The following is a 19,588-nucleotide window of genomic DNA, read 5'->3' as shown; positions in this document are numbered from 1 at the left end:
TCCCTGGTAGTCTTACATCCCCATTTGGCACAGTATAGGGACTCAGACCCTCCACATTTTAGACCTTGTTTTCTACTTCTCCTATCTCTGGGACAGATGTAGAACTCCAGACCATGGAGTTCAGCGCAGGCCTGTGGGTTTGAGCATCCATACCAAGAGGGAGGGACTATTTTTACTCTCCATTGTAAATCGTTTGGGTTTTCTTGTTCTGGGATATCCCAGGTGTCCAGCTGCATGAATAGTTGGCACAGGTCAGGTGTTAGGGTGGGCCACCAGGTTCTGTGGGTGTGGTCGCCTTCAGTTAATCAGACGACCTGTCCAATAGCAGTGCTGACTTCCCAAACCAGGTGTTGCGGGGAGTGTGGATTAGCTAGCTCCTAGGTTACAGGGTAAAAGTACCAGTAGGAGAAACAATACCAGTTCGGCGGACTCGAAGTTTAAGGGGATTACTAGTCTTTTCCAATTTCCAGTTGGGTTCCGGCTGGGGTGCTGGCTTAAGATGGGAGGCATGGATCCAGGCAGCGATGCCGTCGACCTTTACTGCTGTGGGGGTGGTCAGCAGCACAGTGTATGGGCCCTTCCAACAAAGCTCGAGGGTCCTGGATTGGTGTCTCCTCACATACACTTTGTCGCTGATCTGGAAGGGGTATGGAACAGTGGAGCTCCCAACTGTATAGACAGTGGCCAAGGGCTTCCACACCAGTCTCTGGATGGGTTGTAGGGCTCACAGCCTCACCTGCAAACTTTGGGTATTTGCAAAGCAATCAATGTCAGGGTCAAGGAAATCTGCTATAGGAGGGGGTCCCCCATATAGGATTTCGTAGGGAATCAGTCCATGGCTCGCTAGAGTGTTTTGAGCTCTAAACAGGGCCATGGGAAGGAGTTGGACCCAGTCTTTAGTGCCAGTTTCTAGGGCTAATTTAGTTAGGGTCTCTTTAATCGTTCTGTTCATTCGCTCTACCTATCCTGAACTTTGGGGTCTGTAAGTGCAATTAATTTCCAATTTATCCCCAAAAGCTTGGCCACCATCTGACTTACCTGAGAGACAAAAGCAGGGCCATTATCTGACTCTATTACCTTAGGGAGCCCAAATCGAGGAAAGATCTCTTCTAAAATCTTTTTGACCGCCACTTGTGCTGTTTCTTGTTTGGTGGGGAAGGCTTCTGTCCAGCCGGAGAAGGTATCTACAAAGACTAGGAGATATTTAACTCCATATTTGCCAGGCCTGATCTTGGTGAAATCGATCTCCCAGTTGGTGCCGGGTCGTTCTCCTCTCATCCTGACTCCAGCGGGTGCCTGGAACCCGCCTGCATTGACCTTGGCACAGGGAATACAAGAGTCTACAACTTGTTTAATTATGGCCGATAAATCTGGAATGTAATGAAACTGTTCCTCTCTCTGTAAAAGAGTCTCTAGCTTTTTATAACCCAAGTGAGTCCACCTGTGCAGGTAAGTGACCAGTCTCCTTGCATCCTTTTGGGGCAGTATAGTTTTATTTTTGTATTCCCAAGTTCCGGTCGAGTCATTAAAGGTTGCCTTTAACTTTTTGGCCATCTCTATGCCCTGATCTGAATACTGGAAGAGGCTGTTTGCTGGGCTGCCATTCTTGGGATGTGGTTAAGGCAAGGGTTTGGTTTTGTAAGGCTGTTGTCCTAGCAGTTTCATCCACCATCCTGTTTCCCACTGCTACAGGGTCCCTCCCCACCTGGTGACCCAGACGATGGATGATGCTCACCTTTTTAGGTAGAAAGAGGGCCTATAGGAGGTCTAGGATTTCCTTTTTGTTTTTAATATCTTTTCCCGCTGAGGTTAACAGGCCCTGCCTTCAATAAATCTCTCCATGGACATGTGCGGTAGCAAAAGCATACCGGCTGTCTGTGTAAATGTTGACTTTTTTCCCTGGGCCTTTGTCAATGCCTGCATCAGGGCGATGAGTTTGGCCCTCTGTGCTGAGGTTCCGGGCTCTAGGGCCGATGCCCAGATGACTGTGGTCCCATCTACTACTGCTGCCCCCGCCTTTCGCTCACTGTTATGCAGGAAACTGCTCCCATCTGTGTACCAGGTGTGTTCAGCATCTGGCAGAGGTTGGTCAGTCAAGTCCTCAAGGGTCCTGTGTACTTCTGCCAGGATTTGATGACAATCATGTTCGATGGAGAGGCGAGAGTCTGAGTCCGGAAGTAGAGTTGCTGGGTTGAGAGAGAGGAGGGATTTTGGCAATGTTCCTTCTGTTTCTATTATGTGGAACAATTTAAGAAGTATTGGTATTATCTCTTCTTTGAAATTCTAATAGAATTGTACACTGAGAACATCTGGTCCTGGGCTTTTTTTGGTTGGGAGACTTTTAGTGACTACTTCTATTTGCATAGAAGTTATAGGTGTATTTAAATGGTTTATCTGGTCTTGATTTAATTTGGGTATATGGTACCTATCCAGAAAACTGCCCATTTCTTTTAGATTTCCAATTTTATGGAGTTCAGCTTTCTGAAGTATGACCCGATGATTCTCTGGATTTCCTTGTTGTCAGTTATTATGTCTCCTTTTTGTTTCTGATTTTGTTAATTTGGATACTCTTTCTCTGCCTTTTAGCTGATTTGAATAAGGGTAAGGGCTTATCTATCTTGTTGATTTTCTCAAAGAACCAACTCTTTATTTCATTGATTTTTTTGCAATGTTCTCTTTGTTTCTATTTTATTGATTTCAGCCCTCAATTTGATTATTTCCTGGTGTTTACTCCTCCTGGGTGAGTTTGCTTCATTTTCTTCTAAAACTTTCAGATGTGCTGTTAAGTCACTAGTGTTAGATTCCTCCATCTTCTTTATGTGGGCATTTAGAGTTATGAACATTCCTCTTAGTATTGCTTTCATAGTGTCCCATAAGTTTGGGTATGTTGTATATTCATTTTCATTGAATTCTATGAAGTCTTTATTTCTTCCTTGACACATTGGTGATTCAGTTGAGCATTTTCTATGAGTTTGTAGGTTTTCTGTAATTTGTGTTGTTGAATTCTAACTTTAAGCAATGGTGGTCTGATAAAATACAGGTTATTCCATTTTTTTGAATCTGTTGAGATTTTCTTTGTGACTGAGTATGTGGTCAGTTTTAGAGAAGGTTCCATGGGGTGCTGAGAAGAAGGTATATTTGCTTGTGTTTGGGTGGAATGTTCTGAAGATGTCTATTAAGTTCATTTGAGCCATAACGTCTGTTAGTTCCCTATTTCTCTGTTAAGTTTCTGTCTGTCAGACCTGTCCATTAGTGAGAGTGGGGAGTTGAAGTCTCCCACTATTAGTGTTTGGGGTTTGATGTGCAATTTAAACTTTAGTAATGTTTCTTTTACACCTGTGGGTACCCTTGTATTTGGGGCATAAATGTTTAGAATTGGGATTTTATCTTGGTGGATTTTTCCTGTGATGAATATATAGTGTGTCCTTCCTGATGTCTTTTGATGAATTTTAGTTTGAAGTATATTTTGTTAGTTATTAGGATAGCTACACCAGCTTGCTTCTTAAGTCCATTTGACTGGAATGGACTTAACTCTGAGGTAGTGTCTGTCTTTGAAGTTGAAGTGTGTTTCTTGTATGCAACAGAAAGATGGATTGTTTTCGTATCCATTCTGTTAGCCTGTCTCTTTTTATAGGCAAATTGAGTCTACTGATATTAAGAGAAATTAATGACTAGCGATTGTTAATTACTGTTATTTTTTGGTGGTAACATTGTATTTTCCTTCTTTGGGATTTGTTAGTGTGGGATTATCTATTGCCTGTGTTTTCATGAGTGCATCTAACTTCCTTAGGTTGGATTTTTCTTTCTAATGCTCTCTGTAGTGCTGGATTTGTGGATAAGTATTGTTTAAATCTGGTTTTATCATGGAATATTTTGTTTATTCCATCTACAGCGATTGAGAGTTTTGCTGGGTATAATAGTCTTGGCTGGCATTCATGGTCTCTCAGTGTCTGCATAATGTCTGTCCAGGACCTTCTCTGGCTTTCAGAGTCTCCCTTGAGAAATCAGGTGTTATTCTGATGGATCTGCCTTTATATGTTATTTGGCCTTCTTCCTTTGCAGATCTTAATATTTTTCTTTATTCTGTATGTTTAGTGATTTGATTATTATGTGGCAAGGGGACTTCTTTTTTTGGCTCCAGTCTATTTGGTGTTCTGTAAGCTCCTTGTATGTTTATAGGCATTTCCTTCTTTAGGTTGGGAAAGTTTTCTTCTATGATTTTGTTGAATATATTTTCTGTGCCTTTGAGCTGGTATTCTTCTTCTATCCCTATTATTCTTAGGTTTGTTCTTTTCATGGTGTCCCAGATTTTCTGGATATTTTGTGTTATGACTTTGTTGGCTTTAATGTTTTCTTTTACTGACAAATCTATTTCCTCTACCATATCTTCAGTGCCAGAGATCCTCTCTTCTATCTCTTGCATCTGTTGTTTATGCTTGCATCTGTAGTTCCTTTTCATTTTCTCAGATTTTCCTCAGTTTGTGTCTTCTTTATTGTCTGTATTTCAATTTTCAAGTCTTGAACTGTTTCCTTCACCTGTTTGATTGCTTTTTCTTGGTTTTCTTGGCTTTATTGAAGGGATTTATTGATTTCCAATTTTTGTTGTTGTTGTTTTTTCCTCGATTTCTTTAACAGAAAATTTCACTTTCTCTTTAAAGGCCTCTATCATCTTCTTAAAGTAATTTTTAAGGTCATCTTCTTCTGCTGCTTCTACATTGGGATGTTCAGGTCTTGGTGATGTAGAACCACTAGGTTCTGGCAGTGCCATATTGCTCTTTATGTTGTTGAATGTATTCTTGCACTGGCACCTACCCATCTCTCCCCCCAATTAGTGCAAATAGTGTCTGTGTCTCAAGGAGCCACTCTTGGTCCAATTGGAGCTGGCAGAGTCCATGTCTCAAGGAGCAGCTGCAGTTTCAGAGGATGAATGTGTTTGGGAGGTTGAGTGGGGCTTGTAGGTTACAGGGGACAGTGGGAGTGGTGGTGGTCAGGCCTGCCTTCAGGAGTCCTGCCTGTTGGCTTGCAACTGGGGCAGTAATGGGTGGGGGTATGGGGGTGCTGGTTGTGCCTCTGGGCCTAAAGCCTAGAGGCTGGGTTGATCAGCTAGAGAACAAAGACTCACCTCTTGATCCATTCAAGCTGGCAGTCTATGTTTCAGGGAGCAGCTACAGTCTCAGAGGATGGGTCCGGGATTCTCATATATAACCATTGTAAAGATATTTAATCATAATATTTTTGAGAATCCTATACCAATAGCTAGGTATGTCCCATGCTCTCTTTGAGTTTCTATTAATATCTATGCTTAAAGTTTATACTAAAAATGCATTTTAATAAACTCACAACTCTTGTAATGGCTTGTCCAAAGTTACCTCCTAACATCTTTAAATTTTATGTTATAGGCATGTGGCAGCCAGCATCCATGATCAAATAGGATCAAGCCAATACAAGAATCTGCCTTTACCTGTGTCTAATGTAAGGTTCTTCCTGCTAGACTTGGGGTTGGGTGAGGCTGTTTTAGAGCCTACTCCCACAATCAGCATGTGTAAACAACCTGAAAAACTTAGTGAGTGCCCTCAATTCTACAAAAAATTTACTATATTTTGATATTTCCCACTGGAGGTCACTTTTTTCATCTTCCAGTTTATGCTTAGTCCAGGTTCAGATGCAGAAAAATATCAGGTCAAAGGGTGGGGCAGTTGCTTATCTGTATGGTCAAAAATGTGTCCTTCCCACCCTATGATGAATGCTTCTTGTATTTTGTCTAGTTAACTTTAAATAAGTGGTAGAAAAATGTGGAACCTCAGGGACAGTCATTAGACCTAGGAATCAGCTGTAGCATGCACCACTTAATTCCAGAGTTTCTTTGGTTGACAGAAGAGACCCAAGACCCAAAGGTTTACAGGGAGTCAGAGTCATTTTGAAGATGTCTTAGTCACCAGAAGACTAAGCTTCTTGACATGTAGGATGCCTTGATTTGCAGTCATCAAGTTTTATTTTCTTTTTTTTCCCCATAAAAGGGTAAAATTGCCTCTCTCCAATCTTGTGATTCTTCTTGGGATGGTCAGAAGGGGAACCCAAAAGTAAAAACTGCCTATTTTGACAAGACATGTTTAAGGCATGAGAAAACAACTTCCCTTCAAGAAACCAGTTGGTATACTGTATAAATTGTCTCAGAAACTAAAAGAATCCATCTTGGACATATGGTATTGGCTATTTAGTCTGATACAGGAAATGTAATGACTGTATCACATGACAATAGGGACACCCAGGAAACATGGTTGCAGCCTACCTTTAAACAAGCAAGAAAAACAAACAAACAAACAAACACCACAAAGAATGAACACTGGAGTTAGCTTACCACAGATATAGCAGGACTATATGGAACTGGGAACATGACTCTGAGGTATGAAGTCCCAAAACAGCAGAGTAAGGAAATGGAGGAGACAGAAAAGAGCAAGGGACACCATGGTCTCAATCCAAGGAAGGGAGTCCATATGCCTTACCATCAGTGGTAACTGAAAATAATAAAATGTCATTGAATCTTGTTTGCTCTATGACTCCTGAGTCATCTGGGACAAGAGCCCATGAAAGAGTTGGGGTGGGCAATTGGGCACCTGTTGGCACTGTTACTTTTTATCACACAGAAAAACTTAGGAGAAAGCATTCCATGGTACCATTCTGTTCCATCCAAATGAATAATCAAGGTAATGCCATCCTGTCCCAACTTCATGTATAGAGCCTGGTCACTTCTCAGCCTTCCACCCCAACAACAGATATTTCTGCCTTGGGAATACTATAGGAACAGTCTGTGACCTTGACCATGGTCCAAATGTATTATGTAGTGTTTGGAAGATTCCTCTGAGAGTGCAAGGAAAGCAAATGTTAAGCAGCTTCTCTAAATTCCCCACTAATATAATATACCCCCTAGGCACTGATGCAATTATGTTTTTTTCTTTAAAAACATGGTACCCCTGAACTGGGGTACCAAGAGACTTTTTAGAGTGATGAGTGCACTCTTGGTCTGGCCATTAATAAAAAAGGACTCAAAACTTTTAACTGGTTTAATCAGCATGGCCATCAGTAACTATCTCACGGATAGTGTGGGCTGAGACAGTATCTTTCACTTTCTGTGTTAGCAGGCATTTTAGTCCCTTAGAAACCAACATGTTAGAAACAGTTAAACTTGACAAAGTTTCAGCAGCCTTGTGTGTACATCTACCTACTTAGATTATCAACTGACTAGGGACCACATGATTTAACGTGTAAGTCAGTGGGTTCTCAACCTGTGGGTCACAACCCCTTTGGGAGTTGCATATTGGATATCCTGTATATTAAATATTTACTAATCAAACCAGTATTAAGATTACAGTTACTGAAAAAAAAAGATTACAAAGTAGCAATGAAGTAATTTTATGGTTGGGGTCACCACAACATGAGAAACTATATTAAAGGTATTAGGAAGGTTGAGAACCACTGGGTAGGTGCTGGTGTTACAGGGAGCTCACCAGAGATGACCACTCAGACATGTTTGTAGCCAACTGAAAATCTTTATCCCAGCTGGCTGGGACTACACTCAGGTATACAGAACCTAACTGTTGCCCTAAGTGTTTAGGATACAGGGGTTTTGAAGGCAAAATCCCCATCTGGTAATCTTGCTTCGCAGTTGCAAGGGGAAGTTTTGGGCAAGAAAGCAGTTTAACAGAAGCTAAGATAAGCAGTTAGCTGGAGGGGATGGTTTGTACAGCAGAAGCTTAGTTAACTGTATCATCTAGATCTTGGGCTCCTAGAATACAGTTGGGTAACCTCTCACTGGATTTTCCATAAAGATCAAATTTTAGTTAAATCTAAAATGGCTCCAGCATAAGATGAAGAAACCTCTGCACTATCTTGTCTCTCACTGGCACTGCCTATTTTGACCAGGGACCTGCAGGCCTAACAATGCCAAGATGCTTTGATCTCCTTTCCCTAAACAGGATGATGCAAGGTCTCCACAGAACTGAGAGAATAGCAGTGATGTATGAAAGAAGTGGGAGTCCAGAATCTTGGAATATGCTCACATGTCCTGTCCTCAGAACTTTTAAGATTTCATCTGGGTTGCAATGTTACAGGAAACTTTGGGAAAGCCCCATGTTGGATGCTAGATGTTACCAAGGAAACTGGGGTTCCCTTTCACAAGTTCTTAGTTTGTTAATAATTTAATAAAATGGACTCGGAAGTTTGGGGGCAATTTTAGTAGTTTAAGAAAAACAACATGGAATGGAGATCATCAAGTAGACACATGATGACATGGCAGAAAGGGAAGAGCACTACTGTTAGCTTCAGAAAAGAGAAAGCCCACTGTTCAAGAAAGCATACTGATCAATATTGAAGAGAAAAAAAGAAGAAAAAGAAAACTTGTACTTCCTGAGTAACTCTGAAAGCGGCAGGATTAGCAGAGCTATATAGATGCAACTCTGGAAGGAACTGTGTGGCAGCAGTTTTTGGAAAGGTCAAGTATATTATCTCATTAGATAATTATTCCTATCTCAAACCCACAAATTCAGGTGAATCAGGATTCAAGGGTGGTCTCCTGGAGAGGTGTTAGGCACAGCAGAAGTAACTTTAATCTGAGTTTAGGTCCCTAAAGGGCAAGGGAACACCTTAGGCTGCAGGTGACAGCATGGAGTTGGGCTTCTGTCTGTCACCACTGACTATATGTGTGTATGTGTGTGCGTGTGTGCATGTGTGCGTGTGTGTGTGCATGCGTGTTAATTTTGTAACTTATGACCTTGATACCAGTAATAATGAAAATCTTATACACACTATAGAAGAAAAATATATGCTAGCAAAATACCAGAAATGAATTTTTAGCACAATATTAAACACTCTAACCAGCAGAACTAGACAGAAAACATTCCCCTTTGAACTTGCATTTATTCTGAGTTCAAACTTTGTAGATGCCACTTTCTAGCACTGCTCCCACAGAGATACAAGGGTTGTCATATTGACAGCAGTTGTTCTTTTGGGTGCTTTTCAATAGCACTTTACTAAAAACAGAAACATCTCCCAACATCTGGGAGTTGTGAGGACTTTCTTATTCCAAAAGGATATTTGTGAACTTCCCATCAGACTGTAAAACAAGGTGCCCAGGGAAATGGAATCTCCCCTAGGAATCATGCTAGGAGAAAGAGTGGAAAGGGACTGGGATTTCAGTGCCAAGATAACTTGTCATATCATCTTTCAGGAAAGTCTTGAACCAAGATAATAATGATGGGTCAATGATAAGTGGGAGTACACTTTGCCCAGAATTCTTTAGAGAGATATAACTATTGCCCTCTATTTAAACCTAAACCATATATAAGTATCTAAAATGGGATCAAATAGGAAACTAGTTGATTTTTTTTTGTTATTGTTGTTTAGATTAACTTTTTGGTAGTATTTTCTTAGGCTTTATAACCAAAATAGGTACATAACGTGCTTCTCTGGTAAGCTTGATTAATGAAATAATACCACACCCCTAAGTGCACCTTCTGGGTCCTGAAGTGTGGTAAAACAGTCCTGGACCAATCATTTGGCTCTACCTTCCTGCAAGGGGTTCTGTCAAGTTGAAAATCTCTTTCTAGGAGAAGTTTCCTTTCTGTCTATCTCAGGCTTTAGGCTTTCTCTCAACATGAGATTTTTCTGGAAAAATTCCAATTCCCTGAGATCTATCTTTTCAATAGTGAATGAGCCAAGTGGAGGAGCATAGGTGTCATTTCTTAGTATCTTCATTTCTGCCAAGCCAGTTACACAATGAGATGGCAAAGGGATAAAGAACTGATGCCAACAGTTAGTTCCCCTTTATTACTGTTTATTGTACATAGTCCTGGGAGTGAGCATGTGGCTTTTCTGGAGGTTTGTTCTATTATTAAACAATCATCTCCATGCAAAGGCCTACCAGAAGTTTCCTTGCAGTTTCTTCAGTTCTGCTGTATGCCTAAACTTTAGACTGTCCTGACTTGGCCAAATTTCCAACCTGAGTAATCAAAAATATACCTACTTTTGAATATTTATTTACTTAGATACACTGAGGACTGGAGGATTATTTTAGATACTATAATTCTTTTAAATTATTTTTAGTATGCCTACACATATACTGGTGTTTATCACAAATATACATTAGACATACATGTGTATTATATAACATTTATACCTTATAAGCATAAAGGGTTACATAATACATATAATGATTAAATAAAGTGTAATGATAAAAATGAGCGTCTGTGTACTCACCAGCAGAAAAGAACAATATCAAAAGGCTCTGAAACCTCTGAAACCTTTTCCCTGGAACTATTTTTATTAAGTACATTTATACATTTAAATTTTTTACAAGTACTATCTATAAAAACATATGGTAACTGTGAAACAGAATGAGCACATACAAATTAACACACTAGTAAATGAGAAAAAGATAAGAAACAACTAACCATGGACTGAAGCCATTATTGTGACTTTATTACAATAGTTACAAACAATATTTTTGTGGTATACAATCATCACAATTACTCAAATTATATACAAATAGATATTTATACAAGTCTACATAAAAAAAATAAATGACCCCCCAATCACATTATCAACAAGATTTTTTTCTAAAAGTTATGGCCAATAACAAAAAAATTCACAGTTACTCTGCAAATATTTTAAGTGCAGAATCATATTGCACATAAAACAATCATAAATTTTGTGGATATTTTAATGTAATTTTCCACAAAATTTATATTTTCATGCAATACTTTACTGTATACAGAATAGTAGAACTAGAATAAACAGATTAACTTACAAACTGTTACAATAATGGCCACAAAATTAGAATTATTTTAAAGTAATATTTAAAGTTATGCTGAAAAAAAATCCAGTGTAATAAAACTTAACAGACACAATCAGGTTTTTCACAGATCAAGCTACTATTCTAGTGTTCTTCTTTGTCTTTTCCTTTCTTTTCCTTTTCATCCTGCAGTGCAGTGCCAAGTTTTTTGATGAGAACGGACAACACCTTGTCCAGTGGGTCCATCACTCCTCTCTGAAGCCATTTGGGAATAGTTGTCCTGGCATGGTGAAAGCCCAATTTTTGAAGAATATAATCAACACCTACTGGATCAATCTTTCTTCCAGTCCAAGAAATTAATCTAAAATAGTAATTAGAAATGGTCATTGTCAAGGCATATGATGCAACTGCATAGTCCTGAGGGTAGGTCCATGAACATTACTGCATTCTCGTTAATATAGTCTGGGTAAACACTTCAGCAGATATATTTAAATACTTGAGTCTAAAAGCCTCAGGTCCACTGTAATAGTTTTCTGAAAATAATTTACTGGTGATAAGTCTTTGATATACTACATACAGCAATAATATTGATGGAATTCCGGTGTGCTTAATTTATTTCAGGCCTGTTACATGGTTATTTTAAATATTTAAAAGGACAACTGGTTAAAAGATTTCATAAGCATGTGGTTGTAATAAGAGAAAAGTTAAAATTTACTGAGTGCTATGTGCTGAACATGTTTGAAAAAAAGAACCTTTTTTTTTTTTTCTTTGATCTTGACATTTCCTTTCATGAGGAAGACAGGCTACTGGTGATTCACTTCTTGGACTTTCAGTCTCTACTGAAGATTTATCTGACTGGTTAAGTTAATAGAATAACTGAGCGGTGTGTTAAGTACTTTCTCATTTTTTTTGGGGGGGGGCAGGGGAAGTTACTCATATTGGTCTGTTTCTGCCTCATTTCAAGGGCTTGAAAAAGGTTAGCCCCAGGTGCTGAGTGTTGCCTACACCTAGGTGAGTACACAGGTAGGTAGTACCATTTTTTCAAAAGTTTCATGAGGAAACTAAAGAAGGAAAAGAAGGAAGGTCTTTTGGACTTGACTACTGAATTGCTCTGTGGTAAAGCCAAGCTTGGAGCCAGAGCTGGTAACAATATTCTTTAGTACTCTACACTACTCATCCTTTAGTCATGAGTTTGTTGAAAACAGATTATAGTAACTTTTATATTCACTTGAAATTTTATTTATAGTCAATTTAAATACACTCTGAAGTCACTTAGTTCTGTTATAATTTAGATTTACAAATCTAAAATGTATCTTCCAAATATTTTACTGCACTTGTACCTCTGAAAAATACTTATGTTGGACCAAGTAATAGCAATGTTAAGATTTCTCATAACAAAATGTTCTGTTGATTTGGTTATGGCAATTTTTATTGAATATACATTACTAACAAACCATATTAGTACAAGATAAAATTTTGTTGTTTTGGAGTTATTTTGTGATACAAATATGTCTGAATAATCACTTAATTTAAATATATTATCTTGCAGAATATTGGGCTAGAGTCCATTTTTGGATACCATCCAAGGATTTGCAAAGTTTTGGATAACAAAGTAGATGAGAAACAACAGAAAGAATGTTAATCACAAACAATATACAACGCAGGTACCACTAATTATAACAACCACTGTAATGAATATTAGAAAATATTTTTGAAGATTTGATATTAAAAGTAGTTGATATGTCATGACTGGAAAAATGTGACCATTTTTAATTAAAAAAATGAAACTATTATCTGATAGCATTAAGTTCAGCATTGTAGGCATAGTTTTATATTGTTTAACATGCAAAAAGAAGACACAGTGACACTTTGGAACTGTCATAACATATATCCTGTAGGAAACTCTGATGGCTCCTTACTAATGATGTATGACTACTGTGATGGCTGGTTTTGTGTGTCAACTTGAAACAAGCTAGAGTCATTAGCTGAGGAAATGATTTGATGAGATCCAGCTATAAGACATTTTCTCATTTAGTGATCAAATGGGGGAGGGCTCAGCCCATGGTGGGTGGTGCCATCTCTGGGATGCTGGTCCTGGGTTCTATTAGCAGGCTGAGCAAGCTACAGAGAGCAGGCCAGTAAACGGTTCCCCTCCATGGCCTCTGCATCAGCTCCTGCTTCCAGGATCCAGCCCTATTGGAGTTCTTGTTCTGACTTCCTTCAGTGATGAACAGTGATGAATAATGTGGAAGTGTAGACCAAATAACCACTTTCCTCCCCAACTTGCTTTTTGGTTATGGTGTTTTGTTGCAGCAACAGAAATCCTAACTAAGATAACTAATGGGTCTTATTACTGTGGCTGTCTAAACTTAAAAGCAAGGTCCTTGCCAGAAGGTGAAGAAAGACAACAGCATAAGGAGTTACTCTAATCTAGTGATTGATCAAGAAATGACAACACTGGCAGATCATGGCAGAATGTCTGTACTGGTTTTGCTTCACCCAGGGAACCTTACAAAAGCAAAACGAAGTGCAGAAATAACAGCCAAAGATAAAAAATTACCTGTGACTGACTGTAAATTTACTCTAGGTAACCACAATTAATCTACAAAAGATACTCATAACTTTCCTCACAGTATCTGTTGTAATTTGACTATGAAATGTTCTTCATAGGCTCATGGTTTTAACACTCAGTCCCCAGATGGTGGCATTGTTTAGGGAGACTATGAAACCTTTAGGAGTAAAGCTGGGATGTGGGGGCTATGGGTAGGCTTGAGTTTTACAGTGCTGCTCTATTTCTTATTGTTCTTTGCTTCTTGACTACGGATGCCTCATGCCCTTCTCAGGTCTTCCCTTTCCTACTTAAGTTACTGCTTGTTGGGTACAGTCACAATTATGGGAAAAATGACTAATACCTAAAATTACTACTGAGCATGGGGCTGCTGCTGTGATAATCTTGACCATGTGGTTCTTGAGCCTTTGGAACTGTTTTACTAGAAGAAGTGGAAGAGTTTGGAACTCTGGGCTGAAAAAGCCCTTCAATGCTACAAGCAGAATTTAATGGGTGAAAGTGTAGAAGTCAATGGGAAAAAAGTGGACAGTGAAGGTCTAGCTCATGAGGGGGATAAGGACTGGTGGGACCTGGGCTGGAGGCTATTCTTCCTACATTCTTACCAAGAATTTGGCTGCATTCTGTTCATGTTCTGAGAACTTGAGTGGGGCTGAATTAAAAAGTAATGGACTGATATGTTTGATGGAGGAAATATTATAGCAGAATAGTATTCAGGCTACTCTTACCACGTCTACTGTAAGAGTAAGTAAGCAACAAATGGAGAAGATAATAGAAATCATCAGTTTGATAGAGAAAGAAGTAAGTTTAAAATTGTACTAAGACAAGTGCTACGAAAATAGCTGTAAAGAGATTAACACTATTATGGTCTGTAATGAAGTAGTAATTGGAAAGGCACCCTGGCAAGACCTCACCCATCAGGAGTTCCATCTTGTGAAAATGCAAATTCATTCGTAAGGAGAGAACTTGCCAAAGGGGTTCCCTAGTAGGAGAACAACTGCCTAGGATGTTTCTCCATGGACCAGCACATAGAGGCTGATTCCTGTCCAAAGGGGTAGGCTATATTTTCAGCTTGCAGCAGAATTTGGCAGTACTGTCTACATGGTACTGGTTTTATAGGCAAGAATGATAGGGTTTGTGCTAAGGTTCCTGAGGCTACTGAAGCCAGACTACGTGTAGCAGTATCAGAGGCTCTGCCTAGAAGCACCAAGAACTTACGTATGAAGCTGTGAAAGTGGAGTACAAGTAGGAGAGGAAAGCCTGGATAATGGAGAGCCAGGACCATGGGATGTCTCCTGAGCAAAGCTGCAGACATGGAGAACTGGCCCAAGAGAGAGGGTCCATGTGTTGCAGGAGGCCGAGCTGGAAGAATGGAGCCATTGAAGAACTTTGAAGACCTGATTTCTGCCCTGCTGGGTTTCAGTACTGCTTTGGCCCAATCTTTCCTTGTTATGCCCCCAGCCCTCCATATGTAATGGGGAAAGTTTACTCTGTGCCATTGTATAATAGAAGTATTAACTTGTTTTTTGATTGTACAGTGGTTCACAGTTAAGAGACTGCCTTAAATGTCGAGAAATTTTGGACTATTAAACAGGGATGGGAGTATGAAAACTTTTGAAGGTGAATGAATGCATTTTTCATTATGGGATGGCTATGAGCCTATTAGGGATGGAGTAGGTATTGTGGTTTGAACATAAACTATGTTCTCCATGGGCTTGGTACCCAGTTGGTAGCACTGCTGAAGGTTGTGAAACCTTTAGAAAGTGTGGGTCAATAGAGGCAGGCTTTGAGGTGTTACAGCCTGGCCCTACTTCCTGTCACTTCTCCAGTTCTGATTGTGATACACTGTTACCAGCTGCCTCATGTTGTGCCACCAGGGTGGACTGTATCCCTCTTAAACTATAAGCCAAAATAAACCTTCCCTTTAGCTTCTTGTCAAGCATTTGCTCACAGCAATGGGAACAACAACCAGTGCAATAACTTTGGACATGCTGAGGTGTGCACACCCACATCTTACCTAAGAGTAGGCTCCAGATGCCATGTGTTGCACATAAAGTCTCTCCAGTCCACAGTGGTGTAAGTGATGCTGTCTTCTCTATCTCTGTCAGAGGAATTATCATCATGCATAATAATTGAACTTTTTTGTCCTGGTCGAGTAGATAGAATCCGAGGTGGAAAAATGGCTACAATGAAACAAAACAAACAAACAAAAAAACCAGATCTTATAACTTTTAAACCATCTTAAGAATCACCATTGTCTCTATCATTTTATCTATTACCATTCCAAGCCTCATTTAATTACACTTATTAAAAGGTATCTTAAAATAAGCCAAGAGAAAATACCAATTTTTAGTATTTCTGAGAAAAGCAAGGTTGCCACTGTGGTAGGCTGTAGAGAGCACATATGTGACAGCAGGTATAGGGCATTGTAAACAACAGAGGTGGTGCTAATCAATGACTAGCAGCTAGGTATGCTGGTCACATCAGTAACCGCAGCTGACTAGGAGATTGAAAAGACTGCCAGTTTCAAGCCAGCCTAAAATTTAGTGAGACTTTATCTCAAAATAGAAATTTAAAGAAGGGCCAGGGGTTATTAATTCCATGGTAAAATACTTTCTTAGCAAGCATTGAGTCTAAACTTCAGCATTAAAAAAAGGTTGGAGCAGTTTTGTGTGGTGTGCTGTGAGTCCTTCCGCAGGGAGCTGAGCTGAGAGCATGGCCGAGCTGGGAACCCATGATATGACCCATTTGCCCAAGACCCCAGCCACTCCCTGAGACTCAGAGACCAGCCCCGAGCTCCCATCTGCCCAGGAACTCCCATCTGGACCAGAGGTGAGTGCCTGGGGTTATAGTCAGAGAGGCAACTGCCTCTGGGTCCCACCCCTGGGCACCAGCCATCCTGGGAGGACCTGCCCAACTTGACCCCAGTTTCCGGCCATTCGTCGGGCCCTGCAGGAAGGCTCCCCTTTTCCAAGAGTGCAGGCAGACCCTGCAGTCTCCACACCCTACCCCCACACCCATTTGCCCAAGACCCCAGCCACTTCCTGAGACTCAGAGACCAACCCCCAGCTCCTATCCGCCCCGGAACTCCCATCTGGACCAGAGACCAGAGAGACCCTCCGGTGGACACTACAACCTCAACACCTTGTCCCCACACCCATCTGCTGGAGACCACAGCCACTTCTGGAGACTTAGAGACCAGTGTCCAGTATTCCATCCTGTCCTGGATCTCCCATCTGGACAAGAGGAGCTCCCATCTGGACAAGATAAGGAGACTCCAGGGACTTCCTGAGACTCAGAGTCCAGGCCCCCAGCTCCTAACCGGCCAGCACTCTCATCTGGACCAGAGAGAGGCTCCCTAAATCTGTCAGCACTGTCTGGACCAAGTACACTTTTAAGACCAAGAATGAACCCACAAGGAGATGGGCAGATGTCAAGGCAGAAGTACATACAACAAAATAAAGAGCAATACAGCATCACCAGAACCTAGCCCTCCAACAGCTAGACCTGAACATCACGGAATGGAAGAAGAAGAAGAAAGCAATCTTATAAGTAACATCATGAAGAGGCTAGAGCCTTATATACAAGAAATCAAAACTAAAGTGGAGGAACAGACAAAAAATGGGAAGAACGCTATAAAAAACTAGAGGAAAGGACAAATAAAGCAGAAGAAAACAGTAAGTCCTTCAAAGAAAATCATGAAAAAGGAAAGGAAACAGTCCAAGATCTGAAGAGGGAAATAGAAAAAATGAAGAAGACACTGGCAGAAGGAATGCTGGAAATACAAAATCTGAGTAAACAAACAGGAACTTCAGATGCAAGTATAACCAACAGAATGCAAGAGATGGAAGAGAGGATCTCTGATGTTGAAGATACAGTAGAAGAAATAAATTCATCAGTCAAAGAAAATACTAAAGCTAAAAAAAGTCATGACCCAAAATGTCCAAGAAATTTGGGACACCATGAAAAGACCAAACCTACGAATAATAGGGATAGAGGAAGGAGAAGAATACCAACTCAAAGGCACAGAAAATATATTTAACATGATCATAGAAGAAAACTTTCCCAACTTAAAGAACGAAATGCCTATGAAGATACAAGAAGCCTATAGAACAACAAACAACTAGACCCCCCCCCCCCAAAGTCCCCTTGCCACATAATAATTAAACAACTAAACGTACAGAATAAAGAAAGAATATTAAGGGCAGCAATGGAAAAAGGCCAAGTGACTTAAAAGGCAAACCCATCAGAATAACACCTGATTTCTCAATGGAGACTTTGAAAGCCAGAAGGACCTGGAAAGATATAATGCAGACACTAAGAGACCATGGAAGCCAGCCTAGACTGATGTACCTAGCAAAACTTTCAATTATCATAGATGGAGTGAACAAGACCTTCCAAGACAAAACCAGATTTAAACAATATTTATCCACAAACCCAGCCATACAGAAAGCACCAGAAGGAAAATTCCAACCTATGGAAGGCAGATATACCCATGAAAACACAGGCAATAGATAATATCACAGCAGTAAACCCCAAAGAGAAGTACACACACACTACCACCAAAAAATAAAAATAACAACAGAAAAGAACAATCACTGGTCATTAATATCCATTAATATCAATGGACTTAATTCACCTATAAAAAGACACAGACTAACAGAATGGATACGAAAACAGGACCCATCTTTCTGCTGCATACAAGAAACACACCTCAAATTCAAAGATAGACACCACCTAAGAATAAAAGGCTGGGAAAAGACTTTCCAATCAAATGGTCTTAAGAGGCAAGTGGGTGTAGCCATCCGAATATACAGCAAAATAGACTTCAAACTAAAATCAATCAAAAGGGATAATGAAGGACATTATATACTCATTCCAGGAAAAGATCCACCAAGATGAAGTCTCAATTCTGAATATTTATGCCCCAAAAACAAGGGCGCCCATATATGTAAAAGAAACATTACTAAAGCTTAAATCACATATAAAACCCCACACATTAATAGTGGGAGACTTCAACACCCCACTTTCACTTCTGGACAGATCTGCCAAATTGAAACTTAACAGAGGCATAATGGTCTTAACTGATGTTATGACTCAAATGGACTTAATCGATATCTACAGAACATTCCACCCAAACAAAAAAAGAATATACCTTCTTCTCAGCACCCCATGGAACCTTCTCTAAAATCGACCACATTCTTGGCCACAAAGCAAATCTCAACAGATACAAAACAATTGGAATAACCTCCTGTGTTCTATCAGACCACCATAGTTTAAAGTCAGATTTCAACAACAGAAAAAACTACAGAAATCCTACAATCTCATGGAAACTGAATAATGCTCAACTGAATCACCAATGGGTTAAGGAAGAAATAAAGAAAGAAGTTAAAGACTTCCTAGAGATCAATGAAAATGAATACACCACATACCCAAACTTATGGGACACTACGAAAGCAGTGCTAAGAGGGAAATTCATAGCACTAAATGCCCACATAAAGAAGCTGGAGAAATCTCACGCTAGTGACTTGACAACACACTGAAAGCCCTTGAACAGGAAGAAGCAAAGTCTCCCAGGAGGAACAGACGCCAGGAAATTATCAAATTGAGAGCTGAAATCAATAAAATAGAAACAAAGAGAACAATACAAAGGATTAATGAAACAAAGAGTTGGTTCTTTGAGAAGATCAACAAGATAGACAAGCCCTTATTCAAACTAACCAAAATACAGAGAGAGAGCGCATCCAAATTAACAAAATCAGAAATGAGAAGGGGGACATAACAACAGACAATGAGGAAATCCAGAGAATCATCAGGTCATACTTCAAAAACCTCTACTCCACAAAACTGGAAAATCGAAAAGAAATGGATAATTTTCTGGATAGGTACCACATACCTAAGTTAAATCAAGACCAGATAAACCATTTAAACAGTCTAATAACCCCTATGGAAATAGAATCAGTCATTAAAAGTCTCCCAAGCAAAAAAAGCCCAGGACTAGATGGTTTCACTGGAGAATTCTACCAGATCTTCAAAGAAGACTTAATACCAATACTCTTTAAATTGTTCCACACAATAGAAGCAGAAGGTATATTACCAAACTCCTTCTATGAGGCTACAATTACCCTGATTCCTAAACCAAACAAAGATGCATCAAAGAAAGAGAACTACAGACCGATCTCCCTCATGAACACTGATGCAAAAATAATAAAATACTGGCAAATAGACTCCAAGAA

At 39.8% G+C, this 19,588-nt stretch overlaps 1 protein-coding gene across 7 annotated transcripts in view; it reads right to left on the bottom strand.

Moving 5' to 3' along the window:
- Positions 1 to 10,447: 10,447 nt before the first annotated feature.
- Positions 10,448 to 19,588, bottom strand: part of Kiaa1109 (KIAA1109 ortholog) — a 201,653-nt gene continuing 192,512 nt past the window's right edge. For all 7 annotated transcript variants that reach the window (XM_036190575.1, XM_036190569.1, XM_036190574.1 and 4 more), the window contains 2 exons: positions 15,370 to 15,535; positions 10,448 to 11,147 (listed from right to left, as the gene is read on the bottom strand). In XM_036190575.1, the coding sequence (XP_036046468.1) occupies positions 10,931 to 11,147; positions 15,370 to 15,535 (383 nt within the window). In that variant the 3' untranslated portion in view covers positions 10,448 to 10,930. The remainder of the gene's footprint in view (positions 11,148 to 15,369; positions 15,536 to 19,588) is intronic.

The sequence above is a fragment of the Onychomys torridus genome, chromosome 6 (genome assembly GCF_903995425.1).
Source record: "Onychomys torridus chromosome 6, mOncTor1.1, whole genome shotgun sequence".
Lineage (NCBI taxonomy): Eukaryota > Metazoa > Chordata > Mammalia > Rodentia > Cricetidae > Onychomys > Onychomys torridus.
This window is presented reverse-complemented; position numbering and strand designations above follow the sequence as displayed.